The following is a 23,736-nucleotide window of genomic DNA, read 5'->3' as shown; positions in this document are numbered from 1 at the left end:
GTACCTATAGAGATAGTATACCTATTACAGCATGAAATCTTGATCTAACTATCTTTGCAATCAATCAGTGACTCAAGGGTAACTTCCTGACAAACTGTGACAAGTGGTTCAAACTGAAATTAGAAAATCACCCCTACTTACATAGTTTCCCTTCTTTTATGCAAAGTGATTCACAACGGAATGCTGACATAGTTTTTCACAGTGCAGTTTTCTAACTGCCATTTAGTTGTGTTTTCATAAACCATATATGATCTCACACTGGCAGAGATAAACAAGAAAAACTGTGTGTGATTTTAAATTTTCCCATCATATAATAATTTTAATTCTTCTTGGGCATTCAGTGAGATGGTGTCGTGCAAATGGTGAGATATTTTGGCAGGCTGACTTGTCACCATTTTCAGGAGGTCCTGATGGCAGTCATCAAAACTGCATGAGGATAACAAAAGTCAGGATGCTGAAATATTGCACCATCTGGATGACATAAACCAGATGAATATCTGAGAAGAGCTCAAAAGAAAGACTATCCTGTTAGTGTATTCTGTAACCTTACCATTGCGTGGACCATAAAATTATACTTGGAGCACTAAAATTAAAGGATTCTCACTTTTATCAATGGTATCTTACCATAATAACAGAAAGTAAGTGGTTACATTGACAAACTGCATTACAGGAATAAATCTAAAGTCAGAATGGGGGCAATAAAATGTGTAACCGTAAAAGGTTTCGTGGTGGGCATGCACCACTTTCTAATCTCTATAAATTACCTTTCAATTACTTTAAGAAAGTGTAATAGACTGTGCTGTTGTTGCAGTCTTCAGTCTGAAGACTGGTTTGATGCAGCTCTCCATGCCACTCTATCCTGTGCAAGCTTCTCAGTCTCCAAATGACTACTGTAGCCTACATCCTCCTGAATCTGTTTACTGTATTCATCTCTTGGTCTCCCTCTACCCACCATACTTTCCTCCATTACTAAATTGGTGATCCCTTGACATTTCAGAATATATCCTATCAATCTACCCTGTCTTCTGGATACGTTGTGTCACCAATTTCTTTTCTCCCCAATTCTGTTCAGTACCTCCTCATTAGTTACATGATCTACCCATGTAATATTCAGCAATCTTCTGTAGCACCACATTTCAAAAGCTTCTAGTCTCTTCTTGTCTAAACTGTTTATTATCTATGTTTCAGTTCCATACATAGCTACACTCCATACAAATACTTTCAGAAAAGACTTCCTGACATGTATCTATATTCAGTGTCAACAGATTTCTGTTCTTCAGAAACACTCTTCTTTTGATTGCCAGTCTACATTTCATATTCTCTCTACTTCAGCCATCATTAGTTATTTTACCACCCAAATACCAAAACTCGTCTACTGCTTTAAGTGTCTCATTTCCTAATCTAGTTCCCCCAGCATCACCTGATTTAATTAAACTATGTTCCACTATCCTTGTTTTGGTTATGATCATGCTCATCTTATATCCGTCTTTCAAGATACTGTCCATTCCATTCAACTGTTCATCTAAGTCCTCTGCTGTCTCTGAGAAACAATAACACTGGAAAAACTCAAAGTTTTTATTTCTTCTTCCTTGATTTGAATTTCTCCTCCAACATTTTCTTTTGTTTCCTTTATTGCTTGCTCAATGTACAGATTGAATAAAATTGGTAATACGCTACAAACCTGTCTCACTATCTCCCTTATCAACCACTGTTTCCCTTTCATGTCCCTTGACTCTTGTGAGTGCCATCTGGTTTCTGTACAATTTGTAAATAGCCTTTCTTTCCCTGTATTTTACAGCTGCTACCTTCAGAATTTCAAAGAGAGTATTCCAGGCAACATTGTCAAAAGCTTACTGTAAGCCTTATTGCCTCGCATGTTCCTACATTTCTCTGAAACCCATACTGATCTTCCCTGATGTAGGCTTCTCCCAATCTTTCCATTCTTCTGTAAAGATTTCATGTCAGTATTTTGCACCCATGACTTATTAAACTGATAGTTCTGTACTATTCATACCTGTCAGCAACTGCTTTCTTTGGAATTGAGTTACTGTACTCTTCTTGAAGTCCAAAGGTATTTCGAATATCTCATACATCTCGCACACCAGGTGACAGAGTTTTGTCATGATTGATTCTCTCAAGGCTATCAGTAGTTTGAATGTCATCTACTCCTGGATCCTTGTTTCAACTTAGGTCTTTCAGTGTTCTGTCAGATTCTTCTATAAACTATCCCATCAAAAGTATCTGAACTCATATTAATGGCCATTAATATGGGGTATGCCCACCCTTTGGCTTTTTGATGACTTGAACTCTGGTGGGTACACTTTCGGTGAGGATTCTGAATGTCTGTGGAGCAATGACAATCTATTCTTTCTCAATAGTCAGAACCAGAGATGGAAGTGATATTGGATTCTAGGGATTAGAGTGAAGTCAGCATTGTAACTCATCCAAAAGGCATTCCACTGAATTTAGTTCAGAATTCTGGGCAGGCCAGTCCTTTTCATGAATGTTACTGTCTACAAACTATTGTCTCATGAAGAATCACCACCTCTGAACTGTTCCTCTACTGTGTGTAGTACACAGCACTGTGAAATGTGTTCATATGCTTCTGCATTAATTGATTTCATAACAGCAATAAGGGGACAACACCATAACAACAAAATACACCCCCATACAATAACACCATATACTTTGACTTCACTGTTGGCACTACACACAATGGCATGTAATGTTTTCTAGGTATTTACCAAACATAGACACTTCCAACAGATTATTGCAGGATATAGCATGATTCATCAATTCACATCACTCATTTCAAGTCATCTACTGTTCAGTAGCACCATCCTTTACACCAACTCAAGCAATGCTTAGCATTAACTACAGAAATATGTGGCTTATGAAGGGATACTTGACCACTGTACACTGTTCCCTACACAACACTCAGCAGTGCCTGTCTGACTGTACAAAAAGGTGGCATAGTCTTAATTTAGTTGTGGTTGTTACTTCACATTTCCACTTCAGTTCCTTCACATTTCCACTTCACAGTCACATCCCAACAGTAAATGTGGGCAGCCTTAGAAAGGATTAAATGCACTGATGGATTTGTTACTTAGGTGACATCCAATGACTAATCCACATTTGAAGTTACTGATCTCTCCTGACCAATCCATTCTGCCATTACTGCTTCTCAACTGACAACATAATACTCTCTATCTCTTTTTTACTGGTTGGTCTGCCTCTCATGACATCAAGTGGTCAAATCCACATTGTGTAAGAGTGTCTGGATACTTCTGACCAGATAGTGTATTTGTTGATGACATATGCATAATAATTAAGAGCAGCCTGAAATCAACCACACCATTCACAACTCAGATGTAGTGTGCAGGTTTTTCATGTCAGAGACTTAATTCTCAATCCAACAACACTAACTGCTGCACTTTTACTCATCATAGTAGCCACCTCATCTCTTCTCATGCCCCAAGGGTAGTTTCTGGGAATTACTTACTGTGCACAATATCATATGGATACTAAAGCATAAGTTCAAAAATTAGACTGAGAATCTTAAAGTTTTTAAATTAAGAAATAATTTTTTTCAATATTATACTGATGAAAGACTACATTTTATATAAATTAAAAAACTGAATGTTTATACTTATTTATCTACATTTTGATAAATTTTATTTAGCAGGTAAGTCTGCAGAGAAATATTGAATAGTGTTGTATCTTTATTATTTCAATATAGCAGGATAATTTGTTTTACTGTTTATAGCCCCAAATTTTGTTTGAGGATTAAATGTAGATACCAAAAGTGAAGTGTCTCATAATATATTATACTAGACTGTTTTGAGTATCTGCAGTCTTCTTTTCACATGGAACTACTTCTAAGATAATTAAATGTGGCAATGAAAGTATTTTGATCTTATCAGAGAAGGGTTTGTGTGTGTTTGTGGATGCTGTGATTTAGATGTGCCTTGCAAATTCTACAAGTTGGTGAGTTTCTCCTGAAAATGAATTTCGATTGTTTGTTCTGTTTGTACAGGATAGTTGTTTGTGGAGTATCATCTGTGATGTATAATATTTTTTAATTTAATTTTGTGATTCAACTGCAGTTCTTCTTTTGATAAGTGCTTTTTTATTATGTACAATTGTTACCAGTTTCTGAGAATGTATCATTGAGTATTTTATAAATATTAAAAATAACAATTCCCTATAATGGGATCTTGAACTACTTCATACATAATTTTGTTTGTTTAATGGTAGATGTACTTATTTTTTTCTTCTTGGTAGAAGTAAGACTCCATAAATTTTTGTTTCCTTTTAAAGTTATTTTTACTTGTTAGGAGCTACTGTTGCTTTTTCCTTTTACAGGTATGGAATCTGTGGTTTTAATACACTAATGTGAAAAACTATTTAATTTAATTGGCTAAAATTCTATGGGCAATACAAAGGCCTTATCAAGCTCACAAAAAACAATGAATGGATAATATCTCTAATTCTGTAGCACATAAGCTTTGTTAGTGAGATAAAATACTACTATCTTTGTAGAGAGGTCTTTGCCACACCAGATTCAGAAGCTGTTGAGGAATTATCATATGAGAAGTGAGTTTGTTTTCTATCATTGGCAGATTCCATTCCCCTCTCTCTTCTATTTCTTTTTATTTTTATTTTTAAGGAAGACGTGAAGCAGGTCTATAATGAAATGTCATTTGCATGTCTCTGCAGTGACACATAGGTAATTATAATGCAATAGGTTTGATCCTAAGTCTGACCCAGGTCTTCTATGATGCTTAACATGACCTATCTATCTGCAAACTTTCTGTATGTGAGAAAAATCAATTTGTTCCATGGTTTGAATTCCATGTTAAACTATAGATTCCTGGTTGGGTCAGTTGATGTCAAGAGAGAGGCAGGAAACATCATCCTGTCCAGTATGAATATGTTAAGTAAACGACTGTATTTCAAATGAAGATTAGGTTTTATGTCGGTCTTAATTTATGTTTAATGCCACTGTGTGTTTCAGTTTTCCAACAGAAGCACTTTATATCATTCACTGGAAATTATCTATACAACACAATATTTTTCTGCTTTTCTGCATATATCTTTAAACTGTTTCTATTTTGACAACAATCCATATCAGTTTTTCTTTAATTTGCAAATGAACTTTGTGCATGCTATTTTCATATTTAAGAATAGGAGTAATGAAATGTGTTGCAACGGGAAATCTGATTTGAAGTGCTGAATATTGAAGATGTAATTAATCATCTCAGTCAAAGTTTCTGCTTCATTCCTTTCTCCTTAGTGTTGATCCTAACAATTCTTTATAAATATTATGTTACAGTCATTATTAATACTTTTGTTGTACAGTATTTTTACTTCATTCAGTTACTCTACCAAATCAAAATATTTAAGTATCATCATTTGATAACCACCCTGAAACATAACGTTCATTATGATTTATATACAGAGTGAGTCACCAACTATTGCCACCTAGAATACCTCCGAAAGTATGATAGTAGCTAAAAAGTTTGTGGGACAAAAGTTGTGTGGGGCAATGGGGTCCAAATATGACGTTGGTTTTTTGTTGCTAGGTGGAGTCACGTCAAAGACATGAAGGTCAACTTTGTTTTTTGAATGGAATGCTATAGTTTGGTGCTTATTTTCTGCAATCATCTTATCATGGATTGAGTGGTATTCCTTATCACATTGGCACTTATCAAAGCACATGCTCTGACAGTTCTCTCTTCAGATGTAGCTGGAATGTCTTTATAAACAATATCTTTTATGAAACCCCACAAGAGAAAATCCAGAGGCATCAAGTCTGGCAAACAAGCAGGCCACAACACATCTTGTCCATGTCCAATTAAATGATTTGGGAGTTGTCTCTGCAACTCATTTCAAGCCATCAGCAAAAAATGTGCTGGACACCCATCCTGTTGATACCACATTCTGTTCCATGTTCCTAAAGGTATTTCTTCGAATAACAGACCTAATGTTTCTTGCAGGAATGTGATGTACTTCCTTCCATTAAGATTTCCTTTGATGAAATAGGGGTCTGTAATTCTGTCCTCCAGAATCACCGACCATGATTTTTGGTGTGCAACTTGCCGCAGCCAACATGGATTTTCAGTTGCACAATAATGCATCTTATGAAAATTTACATTTCCATGGTTTGTGAATGTAGCCTTGTCAGTAAATAAAATCATATTAATAAATGTGCCATCCCTCTAAATCTAAAGTTGAGCCCATCGGCAGAGCTCAATGTGGTGCATACAATCCGTACCAGTTAATTTTTGGTGGAGACTGATATGGGAAGGATGATATTTGTGGTGATGCAGAATACGTTCCACACTACTCTGGCTCATGCCAGATTCCCTTGCAATTTGACGTGAACTAACACAAGGAGCTCAAACCACAGTGGCAAGAGTACCAACCACCATTTCCTTGTTAGTAACTTTCCTTGCCAGATATGCCTCTGATGCGTTAAAGATCTAGTTGTTCTCAAATTATCATACCCAAATTAAATGTACATTTAGGGTGAGTACGTTGAGGATGTCTTTCAGCATATAAATATCTAGCTCTCACTGAATTTCATTGGCATTCTCCATAAATAAGCATACCGACTTGTTCTGCAAAGGAATACATCATTCACAGTCACTTGATTCAACAATACTAGCCTTACCATTCCTATTAGTGTTGTATTGCAAAACCGTTGAATGGGGTTTACATGTCAATGGCACAGTAGATGGATATGCTGTATTCAGTGAATATTTACTATTTGCATGATATATGAGAGAGAATTGTCAGAGCATGTGCTTCGATGAGCGCCAATGTGATAAGGAATACCACTCAATCCATGATAAGATGATTGTGGCACTGCAGTGATACCAATGGTCATCATCTTGAACACCTTCTGTAAGTGGACGTTCATACCACCTTTGTGACCTTCATTGACCTTCAAAAACCTTAATGTTACACATCATTGGATTTGTGTCGACAGTTGCTATCAGAAAATAAGTACCAAACTATGGCATCCCATTTAAAAAAACAAAGTTGACCTTCATATCTCTGACGTGACCCCACCTAGCAACAAAAAACCAGTGTCATATTATGGCCCCCATTGTCCCGCACAACTTTTGTCCCACAAAATTTTCAGCTCTTATCATACTTATGGAGTTATTCTTGGTGGCAATAGTTACTGACTCACCCTGTATAAGTAACCAATCTTTTATAAATTAAATGCAAATTTCTTTGTGTGTTTCTACATCAGGAATAAGTCAACTTGCTTCAAAACAGCTGCTTTGATGTGAAAACAGTTTTACATTTTATGGTACCAATCAAAGTCATAGGTTTTTTAAGTTACCATGCATCCATTAATTGCATGTTTGTTACAATTCTGAAAAAGTCTTCTAGTTTGTAGTCCCTATTCATTTTTTTTTTTTACAGAGGAATGATATTTGCAACATGAATCTAATGTTGGTTTTGGATATTAATGTAGAGGTCAGTGAAATGTCTTAGTCTATAACATGATAAAATGATTTTAAAATTATCATCATAGTAGATGTGGCTTCAAAATAACAACTTCTAGAAAATATACCCACACTTTCCATAATTAAACAGCTGATTTTTATTTCATCCATGTGCTTGATTAAAAAAGATCTTATGTGGTTCATAGTCTATGGTCTAAAAGGACTTAACAACACCACTAACATTTCACTTAGAATTATGCCACACATTTTCAGAGGTCTGATGTCCCCCCCTGAGACTTGTTATTTGGCACTGTTTGGTGTAGCTCTTCCTTTTTTATCTTTTCCATGTTCACATATATTAAAGGCTGTTAGGAGCTTCACCTTTCTTGACTTGTTGTGTCTTGCTGCAAATTGTTTTTAAATTTATGTAACCCTGGAATCCATGTATTTTGTACTATACTCTTTTCTACTGGATTTTTTCCTAGTTGCTTCTTGATGCTGTTGTGGATAGTATTGTGGTATGGTACTGAAGTTTCTTTAAATTAGATGGTTTGTTTGTTTATGAGAGTAATATTTATTCTCAGATAAATATAGAGTGAGAACTATATTTAAGCCAACAACAAAAACAAAACAGCTACTCACCTGTGAAAGATGAACAGGATGCATTAGACAGAGCATTTATTCACAGGGTTCTGTACAGTTTCAGTCAAGTATATACAGGTCCAACACACACACACACACACACACACACACACACACACACACACACACACACACACACACAAGTGGAAGACTGGAGTGGAGTTTCCAGTTCCCAGCACAATTCAAAATAAAGCACCAGGGATGAAGTGTTAAGTCTAATGGACTACAGCTCATCAGGACAGTAAACTCTTTATGTATCATTGGTGTGTACAGTGAAAGCCTTAGCACATATGTTGATATGGTACTTACATTAGTCTAGCCATGCATGTTTTGGAGGAAATGGAGGCCATTTTCCTGACATGCTATTTAACTGCTGCCAGATATCTTTGCCTTCGGTTCCCTCAATTGTAGACAGTTTACTGATATTGTCACCATCTTCCAATTTTTGCTTCGACAACCTGTAATCTGCAGCAGATGAGATACCCAATGACTCAGAGGTTCCAGCATGTGCATTATATTTTTGCAGAATGACAGAAATGAAATACAAATAATACAGCGTAACATAGAGCCCAGTCACTTGTTTAGAAATGTCATCTCCTCTGTATCTATTCATTAGCAAGTTCCTGAAGTGCAGTACAAAGTGTTGAAAATGTTACAACATCAACAGTAAGGAGAATGGGAGAAAGAAGAAGGAGCCATGATTAAGTACAGTTGTCAGCTGGATTTGATGTTATGTTTTGTACTGATAGTTGGAAATAAGTTCTGAATATTAGTTGCAATTATAAAGGTTGAAAAACGTGCATTAAGAATGCATTTGAGCAAGAGTCACATAGAGAAAGTAAAATATTGTATTATGAACTGTCAAAAAAATCTAAACAGTTATAAACATATTTCAGTATACAGTATATTTCAGTATACTGTCTCCTACATTGGATCATTTGATACTTTTGGTTGGGGCAAGAATAAGGAAAATAAAAATGAAGAACCGAGGGATAGTAATGGTCAGACATATAGCATGTATGAATGCATGTCACTTATCTATCATCTAGATATAATAATTTAAAATAATAATAAGTTTTTATACTCTCTCAAATGTTTCATGTTTTGTGTACCATGAAACTTGCCATCATGAAGTATATGTAAAAGAAGAAATTGTTATTTTTTTGTTTCAGAAACAGTAATTCATCATTGTCTGTAGTTTGGCCTATTATAACACTGATATTATGCATGTTAGTTTAGTCAATAAACACAGTCTACGTATTTGAGGTAATAAACCTTTAATAGAATGCAGAAATGCTTTTAATCACTAGACCAGTTCTGTTAAGAGCAAGAGTATCAAAATAACAGTTTTAATCATATTTTATTTAATAGTTTCTTCATTACTGGTTTATACCAAAACTTCATTTTATTCAGTTGTGGTGTGCATATTAATGCATATTTTAGCCTACAGTTCAAGTAGCTGCCAGCAGGGCAAGCAAATAGAAAGTTGAAGTACTACTTACCTGCTGTTATCTTGCTGTTGTATCTTTTATCTATTTCTTTTCCACCAAATGTGATTCCATTACTCGTGTGATATACTCCGTGTTCTGTTATGTCAGCTCCAGCCAGTTCACTAGAAGGGTCCATTCGAAGTCCAATCATTTTGTTAATTAACTGTTACAGAAGAGACTCTATCTCCAGAAAACTGAATTTGTTTCAAAGAGGGAAATGAAAAGGACATAAAAATTTGTGGAAGTAAACTACTGTTGTATCACTACTGGCTTGAAGTTACTTTTGCTATTGGATTTATTTTCACTGCTTGGCAGCAGGGGTGACAATGAAAATCTACATGCAGATTATTTTTGACCACAGCCTGCACTTTGCAGCCTTGGCCTCCAACTTAAGAAATCCATCACTAAATAAATATCTACTGTCACAACATGTCACTTGCAGCAGCCACAGTACTGTTTCAACAATTAATGTCAGACTTACTGTCTGATTAGGATATACTGGCAACTAAATACTGCAAAACATAGCTGTCTTCAAAGGGATTCCTGTGCACATTTTCTGTGATATTCTGTTGTCCGTATCTCCTAACTGGACAGGTAATCTGGCTTCATATTATATCATCAAACTAAAGAAGGAGTGCTGCAAGGTGAATATTGTGAGAGCACTTATTTATTTAGTTACTGACCTCCGAAGTTAGGGACTGAGGGCATCCAGGGTGTATTTTCTGTGATATTCAGTTCTACATCTATACTCTGAAAACCATAATGAGGTGCATTGCAGAGAATATATCCCACTATACCAGTTATTAGGGTTTTTTACTGTTGCATTCATATATGGAGTTGGGGCAGAATGATTGTTTGAATGCCTCTGTGCATGCAGTAATTATTCTAACCTTATCCTCATAATACCTATGTGACCAATACATAGGTTATTGTAGTATATACCTAGACTAATCATTTAAAGCTGGTCTTGAAACTTTGTTAACAGATTTTCTTGGGGTAGTTTACATCTATCTTCAAGAGTCTTCCAGTTCAGCTCCTTCAGTATCTCTATGACACTCTCCCATATATTAAACAAACCTGTGACCTTTTGTGCTGCTCTTCTCTGTATATGTTCACTATCCCATGTCAGTCCTTTCTGGTATGGGTCCCACACGCTTGAGCAATATTCTAGAACCAGTTGCATGAATGATTTATAAGCAGTCTTCTTTGTAGAGGGACTGCACTTTTCCCAGTATTCTACCAATAAACCAAAGTCTACCACCTGCTTTACCCATGACTGAACCTATGTAATCATTCCATTTCATATCCCTACAAAATTCTACACTCAGGTATTTGTATTAGTTGGCCAATTCCAGCAGTGATTCATTGATATTATTGTCATAGGATACAACATTATTTTCATTTTTGGTTAGCGAGCAATTTTACATTTATGAACTTTTATATCAAGTTGCCAATCTCTGAACCATGTTAAAATCTTATCCAAGATCTGACTGAATACTTATGCAGCTTCTTTCAGGCAGTAATTTATTACAGATAACTGCATCATCTGCAAAAAGCAAGATTTTACTATTAACATTGTCTGCAAGGTCATTAATATACAACATGAACAGCAAGGATCCCAACACACCTCCCAGGGGCACACCTGAAGTTACTTCTGAATCTGACAATGACTCTCCATTCAAGAGAAAATGCTGTGAACTTCCTACCAATTAGTCCTCAATCCCATATGATTGTACTTTTGACAATAAGCATAGTTGGGGTACTGAGTCAAATGCTTTTTGGAAATGAAGAAATACTGTATCTACCTGGTTGCCTTGATACAAAGCTTTCAGTATGCCATGTGAGAAAAGTGTGAGTTGTGTTTCACGTGATTGATGTTTTCAAAATCCATGCTGGTTGGCACTGAGGAGGTCATTCTGTTCAAGGTATCTCATTATGTTTGAGCTCAGAATATGTTCTAAGATTCTACAACAAATTGATATCAAGGATACTGGATGGTAGTGTTGTGGATAACTTCTACTACCCTTTTTGTAGATGGTCATGACCTGTGCCTTTTTCCAAGAACTGGGCATGGTTTTTTGTTTGAGGGATCTATGATTGATTATAGTTAGAAAAGGGGATAACTCAGCCTCAAATTCAATATAGAATCTGACAGGGATTCCATTGGGGTCTGGAGCTCTGTCCAGTTTTAACAGTGTCAGCTGTTTCTCAACACCACTGATACTAAGACTTATTTCACTCATCTTTTCAGTGCTACAAGGATTAAATTGGGGCAATTCTCCTGGGTTTTCCTTTTTAAAGGAACATTTGGAAACAGAGGTAAGCATTTCAGTTTTTGCTCTGCAACCCTCAATTTCAGTTCCTGTCTCATTCACTAGGGACTGGACGCTAACTTTGGTGCCACTAACAGTGTTTACATACGACCAGAATTTCTTTGGGTTCTGTGAAAGATCATTTGACAATAATCTGCTACGGTAGTCATTGAAGGCATCATGCAGTGGCCTCTTGACAGTCAAATGCTTTTAATTCAGCATCTTTCTATCGATTTCCCTAAGCTTTCTTTTACACCTATTATGCAGTAATCTCTGTTTCTTTAGAAGTTGCTTTACAGTTATTATATACTATTACCTCCCATTATGATCTTTTCTACTGGGTACATATCTATGCAGTGCATGATCAACTATTCTTTTAAACTTGAGCCAGAGTTCCACTAAATGCTCCTGCCCTGTGCTGAAAGTTTCAGGTTTCTCATTGATGTATGAAACTATTGATTTTTTATCTAGTTTACTGAACATATATATCTTTCTGCTTGGTTTAGTTGTTTGTTTATTTTTGTATTTTGGTAATCATTGTTACCACAACCACATCATGGTCACTGATACCAGTTTCGATGTGGACATCCTCAGGGAGGTCAGATCTATTTGTTGCCATTAGATCTAATATATTTTCATCACGAGTGGTGTTCCTAAATATCTGTTCCAAATATATTAGTAAAGTTTCACAGGCTGTCTTATCACACCTAATACTAACAAAACTGTAATTTTCCTAGCTAATTGTTGAGTGATTAAAGTCTCCACTGATGATTACAGTATGGTTGGGGAACTTATGTACAAGTGAACTGAGGTTTTTTTTAAAGTTTTTGGGTACATCAGAAGATGAGTCTGGTTGGTGATAGAGGGATCCTATTGTCATTTTATACCCACCCCTGATACTGAGTCTTGCCCAAGCAGTCTAACATTCAGCTTCAATTTCTATCTTGGTGGATTTGTGTTTCTTGTTTACTGCAACAAATACACCACCTCCATTTCCCATTCCCCTATCTTCCTAATTACACTGGTAATCTGGCTTGATGTTTTCTTATTAAACTAAAAAAGGAATGCACTATGCATGCTGCAAGTGGCATATTGTGACAGTGAACATTTATTTAGTTATTGAGCTCCGAACTTTGGGGCCAATGGTGTGAGTAGTGTATTTTTTTATAATATTCAGTTTCTAGTAGCTCTCTGAACATAATATCTGCTGAACACAGCATCTAGATATTGATCTTATTTTGAGTTTGATAAATTTTATTCGAAAATAGTTTTATGTTCTCTGCTGCATTTGTTCATTATGTGGCAATTATTCTGTACCTTCTATTAACTGGGTGTCTTGCTGTAAAGTACTGTGAAGTTACTGTTAAACTTTGATAATTACAGCAGACAGCACTATGCCATTTTACATCTGCCAGATACACTACATCAACATAGAAAACAAAGGTAACTTCAGACCAGTTGTATAATTTTATGAAACGGCAATGTTCCTTTAAAGGACACAGATATAGCACTGTCAACAAGCATTTTGTGCTACCAGACATTTTAGGGATAACATGAATGTCTTTTGATATACCTTCCTTTATCCATGGCTGCTGCTAGGGACACAATTAATGGAATCCGTAAGAAGAGGTTTCAGTACATCAGTGCCTACCTGGCTATATGCCAAATGTACACAGACACATCTGACTACCTCATAGTTCAGTACAACATACACTACTCCAAGGATCAGCAACTGTCACCCAGGTAGGAATTAATACTGAGTACTCAACATATAAATGTCTACATATCTTTTTATGCTCCTTCCATATAGGAGGCATTGTTGTATCAAGATAGTAATTTGATATAATAACTCTACATAGTAAATGTTACAGTACTGTCACAGTGTCATAAACATGTAATACAGAGCATAGACCATATATCTTAGTATCAATTTATCTTGTATTACTAACTCAGTTAATGTACATTAACACACGAAAATATTACCAGAAGATGGATAAAATTCTCATCTTCTCGAGTTTATTATATGTACAATTACTTAAAAACTATAGTAACAAACATGCTTTAGTTCAGTGGTGCAGGTTGAAAATCAATACCAATAAATAAGCAACCAAAATAAATAAATAAATTACGTCAGTGCCACTTAAGGGCACTGAATGTCCATTTGTTATGCTATGGGAGAAAGCCAATAATAGGAGATGGGCTAAAGCACCCTGTGAGTGGTTTAATATATGAACTGCAATATGTGTTAAAACATGTATCTGTACAAGGGCGCCAACTTTTAAAAAATATTGGGGGGTGGGGCATACTGGGGGGTCTTTCCCCAGGAAATTTTCTAAATTTTAGATGAAAAGTAGTGAGTTATAAAGTTTTCTTTAAGCATTTTAGAGTCATATGATCAACATTAGAACCCCAAAAAATGGACTCTCAATAACTCGACACTCTAGGAAACTCGACAAGCCTGACACATCTTTTGGCTTTGAAAAAAGAAACAAAACATAAACACGCAAGCTAATTTAATTTACAGTAATACTCATGCTTATAGACTATTACAGAGCAGTGAATATATAGCTGTGAAAAGACTGAAATTATATTTAAATAAATCATAAACTATCCTTAAAAGAAAAAAAAAAACAAAAAATATTTCTGTCACACAGTAACAGCACTTTGATTAATAAGTGAAATAGCTCATTTAAGCTTACTTTGAATAAGGCTCAGGGTTCATTAAATAAAATCAATATCTCAAAGTTAATGCTTTAATACAGTTAATAAAATTAATACAGTATGCCTAATACTTTCAATCAAAAAGTATGTAAATAGCGGGTTTTAATTGGGTCTTAAACCTTAAATATATTTAAGTATTTGAAAATAACTAATACAGTAGTATAGTAATACAGTACTAAACTGTAATAATATTTTGAAACTGAAAATTTAACATTATGTATTTATTTCATTCTCTATTTTATAAAGACTTTTAATATTGCTCTAAATGACATTATTAGGGCTAAAGTGTCTTGAGAAAGGTGGAAATGTCAGCTGTATGACTGGATTACTGAATATGAAGTCTTTGGTGACTGGTTAGATACACAATCCATCCAAAACATCTCAGTGGGCATGCAGAACAGCCAAGTTGTTTAATTGCATCTGTCCCATTATTGTTCGGAGATATGACTTCAGACAACTGAGGGTGCTAAATGACCATTCTGCTGTTGCTGTCATGATTGGAACTACTTGGAGAAGCTTAATGCACTTCACTACTTCACATAACATTTCTCCAACTGCAAGCTCTTGTGTAATGTACTTTCTTACATCACGCATGTTTTTTAAGATGAGTTGTTTTTTATTAGTGATATTGGCTAACATATTTGAGTATAAGCACAGTCTCTCAATGTCTAGGCCATTTTTAAAAAACTCAGTTGATTTTTCCAAATATACTTTGTTTCTGAGGAAGCGAAGGATCATCAACGTGTGAGGATTTTTCTTTTAAATGCAATTCCCAAAAGTGTTCAGAACTATCATACCTTCTATTCAATCTACTAATCAAGCCCTCATGTATTTTTTTCAGATCAGCAACACTTAGATGAGGCCATTGAATTTTCTCAGTGAAGTCCTCTACTGGGTTCATTGGACGGCAATAAAGACATAAAAAGAAATAAGTCTTGAATTGTAACATTGACTCAAGGTAGCCTGCACATTTGTAACCTGCCTCTGTTTTTTCCTCTGCAGAAAATGTTTCAAAAATCTCTAGAAATTCTTCAAAGTTTTTCAGTATTCTCAAGATACTGTAAGCTTGCATAGTCCATCGAGCCAGGCAAAGGGGTTGTAGACCAGCTTGGTCATTGGCACACTCACAGTGAATGCTTCTGAAAAGCCCTTACAGTGTTTATTATGTCCTTGGCTAAAGCCATAAGCCTCATAGACGTAAGATGGCAGAGATTGTCTACAACTGCCAAGTTTAAACTGTGAGCATTGCAGTGCACATAATTTGCTTTTGGTTGTATATCCAAAACTAACTTTTTTAGTCCTTTGAACTTACCTCTCATATTTGAGGCACCATCATAGCACTGTCCTCTTAAGTTATCCATTGACAAATCAAGACAAGCCAAAACGTCTTTTTAAAGTACTAAACAGAATTTGTGATTCAGTGTTGGGGGTCTTGTGTAAACCAATAAAGTCTTTGTTGATGTTTAAGGAATCATTAACAGTATGAATACAAAATGACACTTGTTTGTGAATTGAAGAATCACTTGTTTCATCAATCATAATAGAAAAATGTTCAGTCTTCTTGATTGAAGCCAATACATTTCTCAACACAGACTTTCCTAGTAGATCAATGATCTCGTTTTGAATATTGTCGGACATCCACTTATACCCTGAGTGCCCTAACCAATCTTTAAACTCAGGTATGTCATTCTTTTGGAGTTCCAAAAATTGAAAAAAAATTTTAGTTTATATCTTGATGGCCTCTAATTGCTACTCCTTGTTGGCATAGAAATTGCACGGGTAGTAAACATTGTCTCAAGAGCTAAACAGCCTTTCTTCATATCACTATCTAACTGTTCATTCAGTTGGGAGGCCACACTTTGGTTCGTGATAGAATTTAGTTTCAGAACACCTTCTTTATGCATAAACGTATTTTCATAAAGACAGAATTTTTCCAAAGCCTTTTTCCAGTTACAAAACCCTACAGAAGTAAATGCACCTTCTTATTTTCAAGAAAACTGTAATAGATTTTCAGCATCTGTCTCTTTGTAGGTTTTGCAAAAAACTTTTTCGGTATATGCTTCATATTCTAGCCATGTATAGTTGATCAACCAAAACTTCTGAAATGATCTTCCCTTACTAGATTGTCCAGGTTTCAGCTGTGAATGGTTCTCATTTGAAGATGACAAATCAATTGACGACATAATAATTTTTGGAGGATGACTTGCAGTATCATCAACTTCCAAGCACACCTTTTTGGTAACAAATTTATCAATTGCAAACTTAATTCACAATACACTAAGAGACTGAAGTAAACAAATAAAATATAGTCAAATAAAATAGTCCACTAGACACTAAAGTTGGAAAACTAAACATGTCTGCAGCATGCACTGAACGAAACTATCCACACAAATTGACTGCCAAAGCAGGGTGGGCGTTATATAGCCGCAGCGTCATAATCTCTCTAAGCGTCAAGGCGATGCAAGGATGAGGGTTCCAGATGTTTCTGCTCCAGTCCTTTTGATGTCACTGCGGCTGCAGTGCTGGCCTGCCGACACCAGACTTTAGCTGAAGGTTTCCGCACCAGGACAAATTCTAAGTGTGCCTGCAGCACCGTAGCACTGTCATGATTCACACCACTTATTTTCAGTTAACCTGCTTACTACCATAATAATTATTTCTTTTAGCTCATTGCTGAACGTATTTTTAAAGGTAACTATTGGCAACCAAGGAAACTAAAAAAATCCAACATAATTTTGTGATTTTACAAACCATAGTACAACTAATAATTTTCTTAAATTATTGTGTGGGGAGTGGGGGGGGGGGGGGGGGGGGCTCCGCCCCCATAGACGAATTTTTGAGGGGGCTCAGGCTCCCTCAGACCCCATGGAATCAGCGCCTGTGTATCTGTAAGTGCATGTAGAGATAATTTGAGACAGCTGTAGAAAAACTGTGTAGATGGAAAATGTTAAGGTGGAGTAGAATGAGATTTTCACTCTGCAGTGTAGTGTGCGCTGATATGAAACTACCTGGCAGATTAAAACTGTGTGCCGGACCGAGACCCAAACTTGGTACCTTTGCCTTTTGTGGACAAGTGCTCTACCAACTGAGCTACACAAGCATGACTCACTCTCTGTCCTCACAGCTTTACTTCTGCCAGTGACTTGTCTCCCACCTCCCAAACTTAACAGAAGCTCTCCTGCAGACCTTGCAGAACTAGCACTCCTGAAAGAAAGGATATTGCAGAGACATGGCCTAGCCACAGCCTGGGGGATGTTTCCAGAATGAGATTTTCACTCTGCAACCTGATGAATTAAAACTGTGTGCTGGACTGAGACTCGAACTCGGGACCTTTTTCCCCGAGGTCAAGTGGCAGTGCTGCACACAGTTTTAATCTGTCAGGAAATTTCAAGGCAGAGTAGGATTATCTGGTGCAATTAGTATGTGAACTTGAGTCATAATGCCATGAAGCCCCATAAACATTGAGATTTTTTTACATATTATGAAAAAGGGAGTGAAGACATATGCACAGTGGGAGTAACTGAAAAGAATTGCATTGTTACATTGTTATTAGGATGGAAAGGGTTCAGCAACATATGGATTGTGACTGGTAAGCATAAAGACAGACAACTTTGTGCAAGTAAGGTGTCACAGATGATGACATGAAAATGACAACTGTCTCTGAGAGTTTTATGTGGGGATTGGAGGTTAGAAAGTGCAATGTTATTGCTATCATTCACAAAGATTTGGACAGAAAAAAGATATATTCCTGGTCTTTTGCTGCAACAACTGCCTGATGTAACACAGATGGACACTGCTGGAGATGTCCTTACCATATGTGAATAACATTTGTCACTTCTGCAAACTGCCAACACTGGAAATCAAGCCTGATGCTACCAGCTCAAACAGGAGGCCAGACAATAATCAATGAAATTTTCACCAACTTCCACATGGCCCAAAAAAAGTCTACAATCATATGTTGATCACAATATGGACAGCAATAGCATCATATACTGGGGTTTCTCTAAAATGTCAGTTTATCAGTATCAAATTTAGAAGACGCTTTTGAAAAGGCTCATGTTCTGTATTAATATTTTTTGTCCACTGTTATATGGAGTTGAAAAGCAAAGTTTACTACACAACGATGCCCACTTGCATGCCATTATCAATGGCACATCTTCTCTATAAGTGGTATGTAATTATGCTTGAACATTATTATGAAACAGATAATTGCTACTCACCATATATTGGAGATGCTGAGCCGCAGATACGCAAAACAAAAAGATGATCAGGAAGTGAGCTTTTGGCCAACAAAGCATTTGTCAAAAACAGACAAAACACACACACACACACACACACACACACACACACACACACACACACACACACATGCAAATGCAATTCACACACACATGACTACAGTCTCCAGCTCCTGAAGCCAGACTGTGAGCAGTAGTGCCTGATGGGAGAGGCAACCATGTGGTAGGGGTAATGAGGAGGCTGGGGTGGGGAGAGGGAGGGATAACAGGATGGGGGTGGGGGACGGTAAAGTGCTGCTTTTGGGAGCGTACAGGGATGAGGTGGAGAGAGGGTAGGGCAGCTGTGTGCAGTCAGGAGATCAGACAGAGGGTGGGAGGAGGGAGAGGAAGTGGAAAAGAAGAGAATTACAATGACTGAGGGTGGATTGGTGGAACAGAGGGTTGTGTAACGCTTGAATGGGTACAGGGAAGGGGCTGATGGATGAGACAATGGCTTAAAAAGGTTGAGTCCTTTCCATAAGCCTCACATTTTGCCCCATTCCTTCTCCTGGTCCCTATAATGGAAACACTGTTTTGCCAACAACCCTACCAAACTCAAACAAAGACCAATGTTTAACCCTGCCTGACTCAGTTCACTCCTCCATCCAACCGTGACCCACTGCCACTACTCCCAAATAACCCCCTGTTAACTTTCCAGAACTTCTTAATCTCGAATCATGCCTCACCATCATTCCCCAAATCCCTCAACATGCAAACTAACCTCACAGCCACAGAAAGAACTGCAATTCCCCACCTAAAAACTGATCCTGATCTTATAATCCTACCTGCTGACAGACACTCCACCATTCTTGTTTTGAAGTGCAAGGATTACCATGAAAAAGGACTCCAGCTGTCAGATTCACCTACAAACCTTGCCACAGTGACCCCATTCCAGAAATCCAGCAGGATCTTGTGTGGTATCACTGCCAGACACCACACTTGCTAGGTGGTAGCCTTTAAATCGGCCACGGTCCGTTAGTATACGTCAGACCCACGTGTCGCCATTATCAGTGATTGCAGACCGAGCGCCGCCACACGGCAGGTCTAGAGAGACTTCGTAGCACTCGCCCCAGTTGTACAACTGACTTTGCTAGCAATGGTTCACTGACAAAATAGCTCTCATTTGCCGAGACGATAGTTAGCATAGCCTTCAGCTACGTCATTTGCTACGACCTAGCAAGGCGCCATGTTCAGTTACTATTGATATTGTGAATATTGTACAGTCAGGAGCAACGCTCATCATTTATGGATTAAAGTTAAGTATTCCACCAGCTATGTCCGTTTTTTCTAAAGTCTAATTTCCTTGTCCTGTTCCAGACCTCACGCCAGCCTGCGTGAGCTAAAACACGTGCCTTTCGGCTTCCTCTAATAACACGGTGTTGGCTCTCCTGCCAAGCCACAACATCTTGAGTCTCCTCAAATCATTAGGCCCACCCCAGAACCTCTCTCCAGAGTCCATCTCTCTCCTCAGGCCTACCATCCCCCACACTCCTACGTTCTATATGCTTCCTAAAGTCCATTTAACAAACCACCCAGGATGCCACACTGTGACGAGTTATTGTGCCACCACTAAGAGAATCTCTGCTCTCATAGACCAACACCTTCAGCCTACTACCCACAGTATACACTCCTGTATAAAAGATACCAACCATTTCCTCCACCAACTCTCCACAGTTTCTGTTCCTTTACCACATGGTGCCCCACTCGTCATTATTGATGCCACCTTCCTTTACACTAACAGCCCTAATGCCCATGGCTTTAATGCTATTGAATACTATCTTTCCCAATGCCTGATAGATTCCAAACCAACAACTTCCTTCCTAGTCATCATGACCAACTGTATCCTCACCCACTATTACTTCTGCTTTGAAGGCACTAACTACAAACAAGTCTGGGGTACAGCTACGGACACCTGCTTGGCACCATCCTATGTCAATCTATTCATGGCCCATCTATTGGAACCCTTCCTAAACACCCAGAATCTCAAATCATGTTTCAGATTCATTGATGACATCTTTGTTATCTGGATCGAGCGTGAAGACACTCTATCCTGATTCCTCACCTCCAGAACCTCAACACCATCTCCCCCATTCACTTCACCTGGTCCTACTCAATGCAACAGGCCACCTTGCTAGATGTTGACCTCCACCTCAAAGATGGCTACACCAGTACCTCTGTCCATATCAAACCTACCAACTACCAGCATTACCTCCACTTCGACAGCTGCCACCCATTCCTTACTAAGAAGTCCCTTCCATACAACCTTGTCACCCATGGCATTGCATTTGTAGTGATGAGTGGTCCCTCTCAAAATATACGTAGGGTCTCACTGATGCCCTCACAGACTGTAATTATCTGCCTAAGCTTTTATAAAACCAGATCACCTGTGCCTTATCTCTGCAATCACCCATCATCTCCCAAAGACCCACCATGTGATCATAGAGGAGCATTCCCCTCATGACTCAGGACCACCCATCTCTACAAAAACCCCACCCCAGCTTCTTGCCTCATGACTCATATCCCTGTAATAGACCTAGATGCAAGACTTATCCTGTACATCTGCCCACCACCCACTGGAGCAACTGAGTCACATTTTCTGCCAGGGTTTCAATTACCTCTCATTACACCCTGAAATGATGAATGTCCTACCCACTGTCTTTCCTAGACCTCCCCCAGTGGTATTCTGCACCCACTGCACCTACACAATATCCTCACCCATCTCTACAAAAACCCCACCCCAGCTTCTTGCCTCATGACTCATATCCCTGTAATAGACCTAGATGCAACACTTATCCTGTACATCCACCCACCACCACCACCACCACCTACTCCAGTCTGCTCACAAGCATCACGTTATCCCATCAAAGGCAGGGCTACCTGTAAAACCAGTCATGACCAACAAGCTAAGCTGCAACAACTGTGCTGCATTCTACGTGGGCCTGACAGCCAACAAGCTGTCTGTCCACATGAATGGCCACCGACAAACGGTGGCAAAGAAACAACTGGACCACCCTGTTGCTCAGCACGCCACCCAAAATGACATTCCTCATTTCAATGACTCCTTCACAGCCTGTGCCATCTGTATCCTTGCCACCAACACCAGCTTTTCTCAACTGCGCAGGTGGGAAGTCTCCCTGTAATACATCCCATGGTCCTGAACCCTCCTGGCCTCAACCTTTGTTACTCATTGTCCTTACACATCCACCCCTTCCCTGTTCCCATTCCAGCACTACACAGCCCTCTATTCCACCAAAGTACCCTCAGTCTTTTTACTTCTCTTCTTTTCTACAGCCCCTCCCTCCCCTGCACTCCGTCTAACCTCCTGGCTGCACCCAGTAATCTTTCCCTCTCTCTACCTCATCCCTGTATGCTCCCACAAGCAGCACTTTACCATACCCCACCCCTACACTGCTAACCCTTCCCTTCCTCGCCCCAGCTTCCTCCTTACTCCAACCATCTGGTTGCCTCTCCCATCATCCACTGCTGCATGCAGTCTTGCGACAGTGGCCAGAGACTGTAGTCATGTGAGTGTGAGTTGCATTTGCATGAGTGTATGTGTGTGTGTGTGTGTGTGTGTGTGTGTGTGTGTGTGTGTGTGTGTGTGTGTGTATGTGTGTGTCTATTTTTGATGAAGGTCTTGCTGGCCTAAAGCTCAGTTGCTGACATTTTTTTTGTTGTGCCTACCTGGATTTCAGCATACATGAATGTATACGGTGAGTAGCAACTATCCTCTTCATAATATTGTTACATTCAGTCCTGGATTTTCCATTGTTTTATTCTTGAACATTCACATTTCTCCATGGTCCTGGTACTCAAAAGAATTCTTTCTCTTCCCCAATCTCAGTGTGATTTTGAAAGGCAGGTGCTTGAGACACACAAACAAGTGTGAATCAGTGTCCTGATTGATTACAAAAGAAGTCTTTGCAGACCAGTTCCAGGAACATTACTTTCAACGTGAATAAAAGTCTCTTGTTTGTATTTTGTGCTTTTTTAGTTTTAAGATATCATTCCTCAAACATTTTGGACATGCCTTGCAAATTTGGCAAATACTTTCAAGAACTATTTAAATGATAAAATGCAGTGACAGACTTGAGGTCACTGAACAAAGAAAGATTAAAATTATACAGTAGGTGAAGAAGTCAATTACACTAAGCCTAGGGTGATGGCATCAGAAAATCCTGAAATTATGGTGATGGCAACAGAAAATTCTGAATTACAATTACTTCTAGCTTCTGAAGCCATGTATCTGACAAAGAAGCATAACATGCTAAGGAAGGTTAGGAACAGAAGGATGTAACACAAGTTTCTGTGGGAAACAGACAAAGAAATTCATACCAATAGGAGTTCATATTGTAAATCTTGTCAATAAATACAGTGCTTGTCAGTACCTGTTGTGGTGAACTATATCAAAGCAGAAGTTTGTAACCACAGACGTGCATGTGAAACACAAACTAAAGAGATACTTAATATCCTAAAATTAGAAAGCAACAGTATTGTTACACGAGAATTCCATATAGCTGTCCAAATCACCAAACACTCACATATACGTGGACTACCCAGAAATTAGGTTTCATTAGGCGATTAATAAGATGGTGGAATATCAAAAGAAAACTGATTACAAAAATTTTAAATATTCACTTTGCATTCTATTTACATCCAATTTGCATTTAGATTTGTGCATTAGAGTAATGAATGGGACACTCAAAATTAGTGTTGTATGTGGTGAATAGCCCACCCGGTTGGCTGTGTGGTCTAACACATGGCTTTCTGGGCAGGAAGGAGGCCTGGTCCCCAGCACGAATCTGCCCGGCGGACTTGCGTCGAGGTCCTG

The 23,736-nt window shown here is 38.1% G+C and overlaps 1 protein-coding gene across 1 annotated transcript in view; it reads right to left on the bottom strand.

The window, feature by feature from the left end:
* LOC126471231 (putative ammonium transporter 3) overlaps nucleotides 1–23,736 on the bottom strand; it is a 274,322-nt gene that overhangs the window by 25,088 nt on the left and 225,498 nt on the right. The window contains exons 9-10 of the mRNA XM_050099355.1: nucleotides 9,608–9,758; nucleotides 8,415–8,570 (exon numbers count right to left, since the gene is read on the bottom strand). Of these exons, the coding sequence (XP_049955312.1) occupies nucleotides 8,416–8,570; nucleotides 9,608–9,758 (306 nt within the window). The 3' untranslated portion in view covers nucleotide 8,415. The remainder of the gene's footprint in view (nucleotides 1–8,414; nucleotides 8,571–9,607; nucleotides 9,759–23,736) is intronic.

The sequence above is a fragment of the Schistocerca serialis genome, chromosome 3 (genome assembly GCF_023864345.2).
Source record: "Schistocerca serialis cubense isolate TAMUIC-IGC-003099 chromosome 3, iqSchSeri2.2, whole genome shotgun sequence".
Lineage (NCBI taxonomy): Eukaryota > Metazoa > Arthropoda > Insecta > Orthoptera > Acrididae > Schistocerca > Schistocerca serialis.
Note: the sequence above shows the minus strand (reverse complement) of the source record. Positions and strands in the feature narration are given on the sequence as shown.